Source organism: Ciona robusta, chromosome 10, assembly GCF_009617815.1.
Source record: "Ciona robusta chromosome 10, ASM961781v2".
Lineage (NCBI taxonomy): Eukaryota > Metazoa > Chordata > Ascidiacea > Phlebobranchia > Cionidae > Ciona > Ciona robusta.
In genome coordinates this window covers 3090475-3106097 of record NC_143244.1, presented here as the reverse complement: position 1 = coordinate 3106097, position 15623 = coordinate 3090475, and the positions used below count along the sequence as shown (strand labels likewise).

The 15623-nt window shown below is 36.5% G+C and overlaps 2 protein-coding genes across 2 annotated transcripts; one reads left to right on the top strand and one right to left on the bottom strand.

Annotated features, from left to right (window-relative positions):
• Positions 1-4899: 4899 nt before the first annotated feature.
• On the top strand, positions 4900-9377 carry LOC149729573 (WAP, Kazal, immunoglobulin, Kunitz and NTR domain-containing protein 2-like). Its single transcript, XM_089885726.1, has 4 exons — positions 4900-5221; positions 6825-7256; positions 7715-7837; positions 8451-9377. Exons 1-4 carry the CDS (start codon positions 4946-4948, stop codon positions 9066-9068), a joined length of 1449 nt encoding a protein of 482 aa, XP_089741852.1. The 5' UTR covers positions 4900-4945; the 3' UTR covers positions 9069-9377.
• LOC149729572 (centriolar satellite-associated tubulin polyglutamylase complex regulator 1-like) lies at positions 9355-15503 on the bottom strand. Its single transcript, XM_089885729.1, has 7 exons — positions 14690-15503; positions 13934-14036; positions 13268-13398; positions 12445-12618; positions 11948-12079; positions 11519-11695; positions 9355-9902 (listed from the first exon to the last, which is right to left on the bottom strand). Exons 1-7 carry the CDS (start codon positions 15141-15143, stop codon positions 9841-9843), a joined length of 1233 nt encoding a protein of 410 aa, XP_089741855.1. The 5' UTR covers positions 15144-15503; the 3' UTR covers positions 9355-9840.
• Positions 15504-15623: the final 120 nt, after the last annotated feature.

The following is a 15623-nucleotide window of genomic DNA, read 5'->3' as shown; positions in this document are numbered from 1 at the left end:
TGAGGTCTCGTTAAAAAAAGTTGCGCAACGCACGCGTAGAACAAACCACATTGTGTCATAAGAGCGTGTGTAAACGAGAGACGACCTGACTATGACGAACCAAAGTTAGGTGACGAACAATATTAGCAAAAGCGAAAAAGTAATATCGCGATGTTATTTTCGACTAATTGTGACGTAACAAAATTAGCGATTATGACGTATACTTATGTCGCGAGTGACGTATGTTATGTTGTAATGAAGAACCGCCACGATTCTCGAATGAATAAGTTCAAAATAAAGTACGAATATGTTTTAACCATGGCGCCCTCTATAACTCTATGAAACTAAAACCATAGAGGGTGCCATGGTTTAAACACTAGGCACAATAATATTGATGATATTTAAACAGTATAATAATAATGAACAATAATATACCGGTAAGACTACAATTTGGTAACTGTTCGCCAACGCTAAGTGAGCTTTTTATCCAACACAAATTGTAACACGTTAATTCGACTCCTGCGTATTTATCCTTGTGTGGCAGGGCAACGACATTCGTTACAACACGCGTGTTCTGTTTTAGAAACCTCATGCCCACAAATTACCACACATGTGACTTTGTTGGTGAATAATTTATAATCGTTTTTTTATGTAACCAATTATTTAAACAACCCATTAGTGACCCCTGAACTGGAGCAATAAGTCAAAAGTGGTTTGGCCAAATTTACGGTAGCAGTCACGAGCATGGAAATTATTACACCTAAAAGAAATATTTTACAATCCTAATTTTAAAATCTTTTACTTTTGTTTCCTTTTAAATTCTGAAATCGTTATTACATTTGTTACATGCTAGGAAAAACACATTTGTAAACTTTTCTTTTCCTATAACTGCTTTGTTTGCAATCGATGTAGATTGTTTACCCGAATAGGTGTTATTTATGCTCTTTGAGTACGTGAGATTCTTAAGTAGATCCTTAATTCTATTATTTATTCTTTAATCTCTTGATTAAAATAAAATCATGATATATATTATAAATTGTGTGAGTCAAGTAAACTACCATACATCGGAAACCCGTTTACTAGAAAGTAATCTGTAATTTTTGGTTTTGTTGCAGTGCAAATATAAAGAAAAATTGTATACAGTAATGGTCTTGCAATTATTTTATTAAAATAATAAAAAATAGTTGTTAGCGATCGAACTCGGGGCATTAGCCTCAATCTGTTCCCGGCACACGCGTAACCGACAGCGGTTAAATTGTCTGGAAGTTTAAGAGGACGCGTGTTAGTGAGATAAGGAATCCTTAACCAATTACTCAATCGTCATACATCATAAGTCTTCATGAGTTATAGTAGGGTGGGGGAAGATGGAACACTTTGTCAGACGAGACTTTTTTCTTTTTACAGACCCACATTTATTGATAATCAAAAAAATAATGTTACAGAATTGTTTGACAGTATATTATCACAACTTTATAAAACACGCGTCAAAACCGATTACAGTTGTTTAGTATTAAAAAAATATAACAAAATGGTTTATTTTAAACAGGTAAAAAATGTGAAATAATTAAGTGCTAATTTTGAATGCTCGCTAAATCATAGCAAAGCGGTCAAAATTTTGTAGCTTGCGAGTGTAAACGATTAAACTAGTTAATAAATTTATTAAAAAAACTTGAGTATTTCATTTTAATCGGTTTATCGTATTCTTTTTTTACTATTGCAGCATCTTTTTCTACTATTTTTCTTTTTCTACTATTGCATTTACTGTCGCTAACTTTTCGTTAAAAAATTACACTCTTTTTAGCATAGTAACACTGTAGCGCCACATAGAGGGTGTATTTTTAATTTTAAAACAAAATTCCCGTCACGTGATGGCAGAAAAGGTCCTAGCTGGACGAAAACGTAGCCCGCAATAATTCCAGCATTTCCTTTAGACTTTGAAATACCTTCATGTTATACTTTAAAACTACTAATCTTTCTCGAGGCTTTAGAAGAGTGTTGTTAATTGGTAAAAGCATGTTTGGGCGATGTGGGATATTACGTGCTAACGGTATTTATCTTTCTCCACAACATTATACTCACTATACTTATAATTGGGAAACTATCTGGACATCTCTCCCAAATTGTTCAGTTCGTTGAAGCGCGGATTACTTCTAGTAATGCATGGTACAGGAACCACCATGGTTTAGTAGTTAAAATTTTCTAGATGTTTCGATAAATATCTCGAATGAGATCGTTGGTTTCGGAGAAGAGTCATCTGGAATAAGTTAAAATGAGCAGAAACTCCCAAATCTTGCGCAAAATCGCATTCTCCCAATTCGCCGTGAGTGCAGCCGTTTTGACAAATCCTATTAGCGTAATAGAACGTTTACCGCTGTGTGTGTTATTAACGTCTGTATATTTTCCTTTGCCACAGTGGCATACGCCTCTGTAAATGAACGATTTCGGCCCGACCGCGCTTTAAACGCAAGTATTCCGATGTTTTATAAAAGTACTACGCCCAACATTAAATATAATCAGATGTATATACTATAAACAGAATTAGATTAAAATCGAAAGTACCTTGGGGTAAGATGGATACCGTTAAAATATTAGCAATTAATAACACTTTTATGAAGTCATAGGAATATAGGTTATTTATTTCTGTAAATATTCTTCGTGTACTCACAAATGGAACAAAAAATGAGAATAAAACAGCTCTTGTACAACTCACGGCAACGGAGTTGCATTTTAATGAAGTATTTACTAAATATTGAGATTACGCAGCCAAGCTAAGATCACCGATTTAATCTGACTCGCCTTCGTAGTACGTCACGTGTTTTACGCAGAGTACGTCACAGTCACGTTTATGATTGGTCACGCACATATCACTTAGTATTTAAATTGAATAGGAATTTATCATTATTCGAATAACCAATAAGAAAACGCTTTTATTGTTAATGGTTGTACACGGTTTTCGTAGGTGATCTGTCCATGAAAAATGTAAACAAATGAATTAATCTAAAATAAAGTTGTCATTTAAAAACATGTACACAAACTTTTAATTAAAAGAAATTCCAGTTATAATTACTTAAGTTTTAATCTAATAATAGCAGGTTGAGGATTTAAAATTATAACGAATGGTTTGAAATATACGAAATACATATCCTATTAGGTCTTCAATTAATTTGAGCACATTTATTTTAGAAGTAACAGTAATTGCTATGTTATCGCAAAATTGGCGCCAAAAATAAAAAACCTTAATTTGGAAGAACTACAAATAACCCATAATTGCCCTTAAGCCAGGGAATGTGGAATTTAATAAAAAAGACTATTTTAAGAAAAAATTATAATTTAGAAGGCGTAAGGTGTCAGACGAAATTTACAGACAAATTCGATTTGGCAATCTTATTGGATTACCGGCCAGATTTCTGTGTAGTAATTTTTCATCTTCGAAATTTGGCAGCACACATGAGGTGTCTGGGTCCGGTCGGCTTAAACGCTTTGAAATATGGCAATGTGTTTGTTAGACAGCGTGACCTCTCAACAGTTCCGGTAAAACACGTAAGATTTCGTCACGTTCTGGTAAGGAATGGATGTGTTGCCTTTGTAGGCCCTTGAGATAGCCCGACCGCCGTGGGAACCAGTACGACAACAAGAACATTATCCTGGGCTAATCCAGGAAAAATAAGCCGAGGTCGTGCTTAAGGAGTGGGCTGTATCAACCAGAGTAAATGTAAAGCCTTTCTTGGGATGTTTTATCGAAATCAAAGGTGCGAGAAGCCTTGTAGTGGACTTGCAGTCTAGACGGTTGAACTTATAATAGCGGCAAATTAAAGCGTGTTAAGAATGCTCGCGTGAGACGAACTTGAGCGCCCCCAGCGTCGGGTGTTACAATATTATCGCCTTTAATAATTTGAAATCGGCCAATTTTCGCCTGCATTGCATAAGCAGAACGAACAACAACTTTTTTGGTATTAACGAATTCGAAAAGAAAATCCCATTTGTGATCGCAGACTACTTCAGACGTCTCGCGTCACGACAGAAGCTTGGAACTGACCAGCTTTCGGTTTGCGTAGCGATGCGGCAGACCCATCAATCATACGAGTGGACAGCGGACAAGGAATCGAGACAGACGACACGCGCGAGGGCAGATAACACTAAGTTAACTTGCGTAAATTGTTTATTCAAATAAAACTCGGTCGGTTTTCGGGTAGTCTGGCGCGTGACTCGCCGCTGCACGAGATTTTCTTGATTGCGACCCGAAATTAAAAGTCTAATGGACACTAAACGGATTTATAGGTTGAGAAATGAACAAGTGTCGATCAGTCACGACGTGCGAATGCCAGAGAACACAAGGCAGACCTGATGATGAATTCGTCTGGAGATTCTGCACTTAGAGTAGCACAGCAATTGCTGTTTATCTTTAACGGGTTATCGAGGCCATTACAACATTCCTCAGCCGAGAAGAATGAGATACCTTTGTTGTACTTTGGTAGTAGAGTTCGGATCAAAGAGAGCAACGTCGATTTGTCACCCTGATAAGCCGGTCCTTCACTACGTGGGGCAATACAGTGTCAAATCCACAAAGATCAAAACCTATTCGGGAAGCGGGTTAGTTCTCGTATCTGGGGCCGACTGTGTTGAGGTGTCACGTATAACTTGTCTGGCGGAGGCGAGAAGTAGATAATATTGAAGCGGCAAATCATTATCGTCGACTGATCGAGAGGAACGATTGTATTCAAGAAAAATATACAGATGTGGTCCAGCGGTCGTTTTGTTCCGTTATCTTAACGTCACAAGCTTGGTTTGGTACATATTCATGAGTCACTGCGTGGATTTTTCGAATAATTTATATTTTTTACGCGAGTCTGTCTGGAAGCTCGTTAGACTGAGCCACACGGTTCGCGAAGACAGGCGGCCGTTTTGCTATTCTTCTAGATTGAACAATATTCTTTCTACAGGAATTTTATTAGCTGTATTCATTAATATGATGTATGTGAAGGTTTTTTCAGTGTTGAGCTGTTTATTTGTTATTGCAAACTCTTCAAGCGTAGTGAGGGACCGCTTTCGACGGTCAGCGCAATCTGCCGACGGCGTGGTCACTGTACGGTCGTCCAATGACGGAACAACGACCCAGAATATTTGCCCCCCGCCGGTATCACTGGTGGCTTGCCGGAATGAATGTCGTTCAAACGGAGATTGCGGAGCACGAAGAATTTGTTGCTCGAACTCTTGCAATGGTGGAACGTGTATTCAAATTCAGGTGAAGAAATAAGACCAATTCATTGCTAAAGTTTTAAACTTTTTACTTCGTGGGAAGTCTTATTCACACCCATGATTTTAAAGCTCAGTTAAACAGGGTTGTATTTTGTCTATATACTTTGCGGTATAACAGCTTCAAGTTTAAAGCTTTAATAACGTGAAGTTCTGACATTTAAAAATATTTGTTTTCCATTTTTTGCGACGTCATTTATTTTAAATTTTACACACTTTTGGTCGCTTTAGGCGCAGTGCTTATATAAACCGGGATTTCCGTTGGCTCGCATCGTGCCATGATCAGTAAATGATTCCTTAAGTAGCGAGGTATTACAAGGAAAGAGTCCACCAGTTGAAAAATCTGACGGAGCTTTAAGAGGCGAATACTCATTCATTGCCGTTTTATCTAAACTGCGATTAAGCTGGAGTTAAATTAGACATCAAGTGAATGACATATTAATACGAGGTTAATCTCATATAGGCTACTATAAAAGGACCGCACAAGTTAAAAAGTTAATTCCGGATTAGAAGTTAAACCAGACTTTACCCTCCGCAGTTTTACGCAGTTGCGATTAAACCGGTTCAACTTACAGGTAATAAACCACTGTATAAGGTTGAACGGAAACATTAAACATTTTGAAGCAAAACCGGAATTTCACGGCGGCTTGAGCGTAAATATTATTGCAGAAGCAGGTAACACCTACGATGTCCGTGCTAGGGAGTAAAATTATAGATATATATATAGGCTTACGTCATTTCTTTGTAGTTCAAGATTGCAGAATCGATTACGGATTAAAATCTTGGATATAATTTACTCTACGTCGCGGGTGTTACACACTGAATTTGTTACGCATTTTCTTCAACGGTTAGCCTAGAGAAATAGCAGTGCCGTATAATGTAACGTTACATGGTTGTCATAATACTGTCGCGAAATTCCCTTATTCTATGAAACGGGGCTTGGCGAGACAGAGTAATTAAAACGCGTGCTGGCGAAGCATCACGCCTAAAATGCGATTATTGCGTAAGATAATTAAAGCAAGATCAATCGTGATCCAATACCGAGTTCCTTATATCGGAGTGCCAGACAAGAATTAAGTATATCCGTTTGAAAATTAGTCTTGTGCCTTTTTAACATTTAAAGGGTGCTAGACATTTCATGAATATGCATTTTTTCCCTTATTATTAACCGAAGCTGTAAATTCGCATGCTTGTTTTGGAAAGTAAAACTTTAAGTCCCTTTTATCAGCGGATTACTGATGGGTGAACTTTTACTTTATATAAACAAATGAACTTCGATTTCTTGCACGTAAACGCTATTTCACAGTCGACACAAGTCGTATCTTTTCTCCTTGCTTTATCTACGTTGACTCGTTATACAGTTACAACTAACATATAGTGGGGTGAGAGAAGATGGGATACCTTTAGCACAAAATATATAAACATAATCGTGTTTTAAACAATTATTAACGGTCTATGAAAGTCGAGAGGACAAGGTTTTATAATTCTTTGAATGTTCTTTGTTTACTACCAAAATATACGAGAAAATAGAATGAAAATGTGTCCCATCTTTCCCCACCCTACTATATATTAACTGAATCTTTACTTCACAGGCATCAAATAGTTGCACACCTATATCATGCCTTCAACAAGGTACCTTATGTAGCGCGAGCAACGGCGTTGTCAGTTGTAACTGCATCACCATGTGCGCTGACAGCAACAGCAACGAATTTTCGATTTTGGCATCAGATGGGAACACATACGCTAGCAAGTGCCATATGGACAGGGCTGCTTGCATAGCCCATACAACTATTCGTCCAATGCCAGCTACCACCCTCGCGACCACAACGAGAAGTCCTCCAACCCCTACAAGGCCTATGAGCATAGATGAAGAAGTCTATAGAAAATGCCACGAAAATTTGGAAGCGCAAAGTCTTAGATGCATTGGTAGGGAGGTACACATGAGAACGTATTTCGTGTATGATCGTGAGACAGCAACATGCGAGAGAAGGAGAATCGTTGATTGTAGTGAGGTTTTAAATAAGGTACAACGCAAACTATTTATTGTATACACACACATACTTCCAATAACGTATAAAGACTTATTAATAATGTTTATAAGCTTTGTTGTTGGTGTAAAAAAATGTCAACCCAAACAAAGCTTTTCAAATATTTGGCTTAAAACTAAACTATTACGACTAAACTGTTGCCTTGCCACAGTTGGTTTGCGCGTCTGCCTGTAACACAGAGGTAATGGGTTCAAGGTTTGTCGTTGCTACCATTACTGGACGTATGTGTCCTTGGGCAAGACACCCAACGACAATTGCTCCAACCCAGTAGTCACTAATGCGTTGTCCAATTTATCAGTCACGCATAAAAAAGTACAAAAAAATCTCACACGAGGTGTTTAAAACAGACCACTCGGGTTTAACCACCGTCTTTCTCCGACCAAACTCTTATTACCGGTCATTAATTGTAAACATAAACCTCATTCTGTTTTCAGTACAACACGCTTGAGGAGTGCGCAAACACATGCTTAAATATCTGTCAGCAACCAATGAGCCAAGGGGAATGTCGGAATTATAAACAACGACTGTTTTACAACACAGTCTCAAGAAGATGCGAGGTAAATGAAAATTGAGATTAATATATAGAATGTTGGGGTGAGGATGGTCCATGTTTTCATTCTCTTTTATCATCCAATTTGATAGCAAACAAAGAATATTTACAGAAAAAGTATAACCATTTACTTGGGATCTAAAGCAGAGAAGTTATTGAATGGTAAAATATAAGATATTATGTGCAAACGGTATCCATCTTACCTGGTAAAGGTAGATATAAACTACAATATGAACAGCAGTCACGCTTAACACATTTACACATGTGTAATATTACATTGGTTCATATATAGTAGGGTGGAAGAAGATGGGACACCTTATCATTCTATTTTCTCGTCATATTTGGTAGTGAACAAAAAAAATTAAAAGAATTTTAAAACCGTATCTCCACGACTCCAATAGACCGTTGTTAATTGTTTAAAACACGATCAGGACATTTAGATATTCTGTGCAAAAAGCGTCCCATCTTCCCCCACCCTACTATACATACAACTGTTTCGCGAAAGAGAAAATTGGCCAAATTCAAATAATAAAACACACTTCTTTTTCGAAGACAGTCTGATCAACATTGAATATAAACAGTGTTTCCAACATGTTTACGATTTACTTTGTTTGATTCAGGTATTTATCTACGGTGGGTGTGGAGGCAACACTAATAACTTTCCGGACATCAACGTTTGCAAGTCTATGTGTGTATATCCTGGACCAAGTTTCATGCGTCCCCCGCAGTGTAGGAGTTGCGAACAAAACTTGGGCATTACCTTCTGCGATGCTGACTTTGTGGTCGGTGGGCGCATTAAGCGAGTTAACAACGGCAGGGGATATCGGTATATACAACTTATAATGACCAGAGTTTTCAAGGACAGAGGTGGGAGACTCGGCCTGGGTTTCGCGAATTTATCTAACCCAGAAGAAGCAGAAAGAGAATTTGAACTGGATTTAGATACGCACTGCCCTTGTCCAGATCTAAAGCATTTGGCACACGAAGCAGCACTACAGAACCAAGCAAACGTAGCACGCCTGTACCAAAACAGCCGACGCATTTTTAACCCGAGACACGATTTCGAAATCATTATCAGCGGCAGGGTACGTTATGATATCCCCACTATTACACAAGGCAGTCTTGCTGTACTTGCTACAAGAGAAAACATTTTGCGAATGAACGGTAATGTCCGACAATCCCAGAGACTATGTCAGTTCCTTGCGCCGAGAACAGCTCGACGTTTCCAACAAACATAAATCTTGCCGTATTCTTTCCAAACAAAAAGCAGGGAATGTCAAAACATTGGCATCGTCCAAAGAAAGCCTTCCGCACAAGCTCCTTTAGTCCCCACTTTACACAACATTTTATAAGGTCTTTATTTCCACGTCAACATCCTTACGATATTTTAACATCAAGTTATCAAACAAAACATCCTTACGAGCCGACACCTAATGCCCTACGTCGCTGCAGCCGTTTATTTCTTGTATATTTATTGGTTTGTTGTTTTTTATTTAATTTTGTTTTTCACTTGCGTATCAAAAATGTAAATAAAATTTAGAGTTGTATTAGTTGCCATTTCCTACAGATAACGATGTTAAGCTTTATGGTAAACCAAGGTGATATAATTTCGCACTAAACGAGAACGGATATATAGAGGGTTAGGATGAGATGGACCATGTTTTTATTTTCTTTATCGTAGTAAACAGGAAATGTTTACAGAAATGTATAATCGGATTCTCAAGAAGTCAAAATATTGTTGGTAATTGTTAAACACACGATTAGGAGATATTGAAAAGTGTGTGTTAAATGTATCCATCTTACCCAACAGTTCTATATACCGATTTCTAGCCCTAAAACGGTAAATGACACAAATGAAAGCAAAAAGCAACAAAATTGCATTATCAACACGAATAAGTCGTTGTTTTCGTTTTTTTAATGTAAATGAAAAAATATACATCTGTATTCTATAAAAACATAATACATTTGATACAGCATATAAGTTGTGTTGTGATGTCGCAGTTTTATCTGTTACGTCATAATGATTTCGGCGTCACTACCTTCCAATAGACAATCGCGCCCTGGAAGGACACCTGGCGGAAAACGAAACGAAGGATTCAGTAAAATAAAAACAAAAGATAAACAAAATTGTTAATTTTGTAAACTGATTTAGTTTCAAGAGATCGAAAAAAACTTATTGTTAATAATATATAAATTGTCTGCAAAGGTTTAAAACGTTTTTTTTTGTAAACTGATTCTGTTTTTAAAAAGTGATCATTTCAAGCTCAAATCATTGATTAAAGTATGTCAGAATCAATATTAAAATTGGCTCGTCTGGTGAGAAATGGTTATTTTTATTGTACAAACGCTTTTTCAGATATACGAGAAAATTTTATAGCGTAGATATCCTACCGGTTAAGCCAATTTATATACTAAAATATGTTTGGTGGCACGAGCCATAGAATGTTAAGTATCATTTGAAATCGTTAGCTTTCATCGTAAGTATAAGGTAATGAGATTGGTTGGTTAGAACGGCCGATGCTGACGAGAAAACGAAAGACTCGAATTTGCATTTTCAATCATTAAATTTAGATTGCCGAATGCGTAATACATGCGTGCGGGTAAAAAGAAAGGATGCATAAGATATTGGCGGTAAGAGATAAGGAACTGCGTAGACAGACTAAGCATTTATTGAACAGCTTGATCTGGTTTGTACCGCTGTCTTTCACGGAGTTGGAAAAACAATGCGAGTCGTTGGTGCTACGCGCGGGGGGTTTGTGACGTAGGAGTTATGAAAATATTGAGTTCTTGCGATTATGAGACGTCAGCACTTGAAACCTTGTTTGGTAGAGTTACGTGGGCGGGTGTGTTAAGTTCTATTTTATGTCTTTAACAATAAACTAGAATACGTCATATATGTGTGTCATAATATGGACGAATGTTTAAATGTTGGAAACATGTTACGAAATACGTAACCGACAAATGAATGAAAAAAATGAATGTAACTTACTTTATCCTCGCGTGGCCGGAAAACGACAGTAACACGTGTGTTGGTACACCTTGTGCCAGCTTACTAATTACCATGCATGTTACTTTCAAGGTGATTTTTTTAATTTTATGTATGGCTGATAATTTGGACAACCCATTGGTGACCACTGGGTTGAACTTGGAGCAACTGCTGTTAAGTGTCTTGCCCAAGCACACATACGCAATACGTCCACAAAGGTAGCAGGAACGAGCCTTGAACCCATTACCTATGGACTACAGGCAGGCGAGATAACCACTCTGCCTTGCGCTGGACAAAAATCTTGCCCAACGAACTCTATTCTATTGGAATATTAGATATATGCCCTGGCTAAATTGGGTTCATGATTCATTAGTGCCTTATTTAAATGTAATATGTTAGAAATAGACTTTGTTCTTGGTCAGTTTCAACACAAACATTACAGCCTATGGGCCAATAGATAATATGACTGTCTTTATTTTGAAAGGTTTTGGTTTAAAAAAAACAACTACAAAAAAACTTTCAGTAATGTCAAAAGTTAAGATGAATTCTATAAAAAAATAATTGTGCTAATCTGTGGGGCATTACAAAGGGTAAAATTTATTGATATACAAGTAATTATGTTTAGGTCTACAGTTACATATTGTTAGTTGCAGCAGACACAGAATTACCTTATATTAAATAAGTAATGGTTACTTTGCCTACCTATTTCAGTATTTACATCATCATTCTTACTGAGAGCCATCAGTAACCCATAGAAAGTAATCCGAGGTGTTTTACTAAGTTCACTATGCACATGCTGTAGTGAGGGGCATGGACTTGTAGAGTGGAGTTTTAAACATGATTTTGCCAACGTGTCGTAGAATGCTTGACAATTGACACCTAGTGTGCAGATTTAGATTTTTTGAAAAATGTTATAACTCCATTATGGTTCAAAATAACAAGAAAATTGTATTAAAGATTTATCATTTGAGTTTAGGGGTAATGGGCATGCCTAGTTTAAGCAATAATAGTACAGAATAGAAGTTGATTGTGATTTAAAAAAAACTATTGGTTAGTAGCAAAAGTAGGTCATGGATGTTTGGCAAAAACAAAAAGTCAGATACAAATCCAACCCCCCCTCCCCCCTCTCACCTTCATTACCCCCCCCACTATCATCATGGATCGACGTTTTACTCGATTGCCAGTTTTCAGATGAAGGAACGAATACTGTGTTCAACCCAGTGCTGAGGTGGTCGTATGCTTCTTTGCAGGAGTTCACAAATTCTGCGGAGAAAAAACATAATTTAAGTTAATTTTAAATTAAATCTTAGAAAAAACATTAAAACTGGATGAAAAATATAAATTAACAAGTTTCATTGTAGTTTGTGAAACAAATATTCTTATCTGTTTGAAACTGACAACATGTCTTATAATTGAAACCTGTTGCAGTTGTTATGAATGAATGTAACTTATTTACCGTGTGTGGTGGGGCAATGACAGTCATTATAACCAGTAACCACAGGTGTTCAGGATGTGCCCACTTACAAGTTACCACATATCTAACTTAGTGCGTTTTTGGGTTACTTTTACAGAGGTATTTGCCTGTTGAAACATGTTTTCACAATCCATAGGTTAAACATGAACGATACCTTCATAATAAAATTGAATTTGAAATGCGTAAAGAAAATCGGGAAATGACATTAAGCAGTCAAGCGCGTCATCCATAAGAACGACTCGTGCTGTGCGTTGAACCATGTCCATCGGAAAGTCATGACTCAGCAAACAAAGAAGCGAATGATATTCCTTCACACTCAGTAACTCAGCTGTGAGATAAGGTATATTTAATTTAAAGGGACATACCAACAACAAAAAACAAAATTTGTGTATTGATAGATATGCTCAAATGTAACCTGAAGCTACCACCAATTAACCTGGAAATATATACACTGAGCTGCCATCGCCATGTATATAGTAAATTTGAAACAATTGTTCTGGAAATTTTTGTTTGTGAGTTTAGTGGTGTATGAGTCCTTGGGCAAGATACTTAACGTTAGGGATGCACATTACAGAATTTCGAATCCCTGAGATTCGAATCCTTTTGTATTCGAATCTAATTACAGGATACAAAAAAAAGAGTCAATAAACTGACTTATGTGGCTAAAATTATTTTTTCCTATAAATATAAAAAGATTCGGAATTCTAGATTCGAAATAAAGTATTCTAGGATATCCTAGAATACCTAATTATTCTGTAATGTGCATCCCTACTTAACGTTAATGGCATACTGTAACCCTCATAATCAGACTAAATTAGTATTACCACAAATAATTGTCAGAGATCTCTGCATTTATAAAAGTTTTGTAGGCGGTAGGCCTACCTCTTTTTTCCAAAATGAGGGTACAAAGGATTCTACAATAAAAACAGAGGCCTATATCAGGTGAATGAAAAAAATATATATAAACAAAATCTTACCACCATGGCTGGCAATATGCCTGAAACAACTCCACACACATTTGATGAAACAAGCTCTGTTATGCGCAGTTGCTCGTATGTATTCAAACTCCCGGAATAAAGTGTGAGTTCCTTTGTGGATACTTCTGAAGCTATAGGAAAGAACGTTGGTTACTGTTGTGATATTTGTGCAATATAAAAAGTATGCAGCATGAGAAAAAATCTGGCGCAATGGCTTAGTGGTTATCGATTACATTGTAACTTCGTTGCTTGACGATGTAACTGCTCTAGAACAAGAAGAGTATTGCTCCAAACCAGTGTGTTACAGTTATTAATCCCCTTCCTTTTGTTATAGTACTGTGAGGGAAGACGGTACACCTTTAGCTTATAACATACAAACATTCTGATCGTGTTTTAAACAACTAGCAACAGAGTGATGAGACAGACTAAATTGAGGATTACACATACCGGGTTCGATTGATTGCTATGAGTAGGTCACACACACAGCCTACAGGCCTCTACGGAATCTACACAGTGGTCACTAACCATAACGGGTTGTAGCATCCTAGGTGCTGGGGTAATAATCAGCCAAATCTGGCCAAATCTATATCCCATGGCATGCTATGCTGTGGCACCTCACCCACATAGGATAAAATAATAGAAATTAACATTTTAAACCCCACTTACTAGTCAGCTAAAAATTTTGAGTGAATGACTTTAGAATTTTCATCTTTGTATTCCAGTAACTGGGTGATTGCATCTTCTATGTAGAGAAGGATGTGGTGTTTGTCTATGGGGAAAATAACAATGATACAGAAATTCTGTATAATATATATATATATATATATATTTATATATAACCTTTACATTATAATAAATATAGTCAAGTAGGGTAATAACAAACAATCGGTACTTGGGGACCGGGTTAAGAAAGCACAACCCCTTTAGCTTATAAATCAATATAGGTGAATAGCTTTTGTGAGAAAAACTTTATCTATTTGGCTTATTTTTTATTTTAAGTGGTAATTCCATTTAAATTAATTACCTAAGTATTCACTTGGGGAAATGGCATCTACTTCAGCCTTTGCCATTATACGTTATTAATTAAACTTCATGCACCTACAACCTCAACATTCTGTACAAAAGCAGTAATAAAAGTTTAAAGTAGAAGAAAACTGAGAATGATTTATCAACATTTTGTAACACAGGATTTCTTAACTGAAACATTGAGAAAAACAGAATATGTGTTTCAATTTAAGTAATGAAAATCTTTTACACAATGCTGTTAACACTGTTAAGGGTTTGTATTTTTATCATTTTGAACTTCTTGAGTAGTATTTGCATTGTTATTATCACAATTGTCAATCTGTTCAACATCAAGATTATTGTCATTATTATGTTTATCATTTACAATATTTACATCATGATCATTTTCATGATTACCATGATCATTTTCATCTGACTTCTTTTTTTTATTTTTATTCTTCTTCGTATTCTGTTTTTTCCTCAATCTTTTTGCTCTTTTCTTGGCAGTTGCTTCTTCCGCCAATCTCTTGTTATCTTCCTGTTTCTTTATATACTCCTCATCCAAATTCTTCTTTTTTTCCTCGTAACTCATAAACTTCTGCCTGTTGTACTCTCTTCTCCGAATATGACGGTAAACGTGGAACTCTCCGCTTCCAGCCCCCGCACTGGACCCCATCACATCCCGAACAAACTCGGGGGCATCTTTTGGTTTCCATTGTTTTTTTGGCTCTGGAATATAAACAGGTTTCTCGGGATTTGCCATTAATTTCTCAATTTTCCTTTTTTGAATATCCGCTGTGTTTTTTGGAACCACCACGGGTTTTGAGAGAGGTTTGTCATGTTTTTTTGCTTCGTTAAATATCTCTGTCATTTTACTTTCTTTTTCGCAGCGTTTTTACAAGATTTTTTCCTCTTTTACTAACAGTTTCAATTCTTTTTTCCAGCTGTTTTACTTTTTCATTCTCACCCCCAGAGGGAGCAGTTAGTATATTTTTATCGGAAATCAAGACAACTGCTAATATACAAATAAACTGAAAGACTCCACCAATCCAAAGAAAGCAATTTAGAATTTTTTCAAATGAAGTTAGTTCTGGAATCAAAAGTTCGTCAGAGTTTATTTCATTCAGCATAATAATATCACTGAAAAAAAAAATTAATTTAAATATTTAACAAATAAAAATACAGCTTTATTTTAAAAGGCATTTCGAGAAATACAGAAAAATGAAAGAAGCTTGCGTTCTTTATTAAAAGTGGTATAATTAACACCTACACTAACTGCAATCTGTTACGATAAAAATAGAAGAATTTCTCGTGTTGAATCAAAAACATCCCTAAGGAATTACTGATGCGT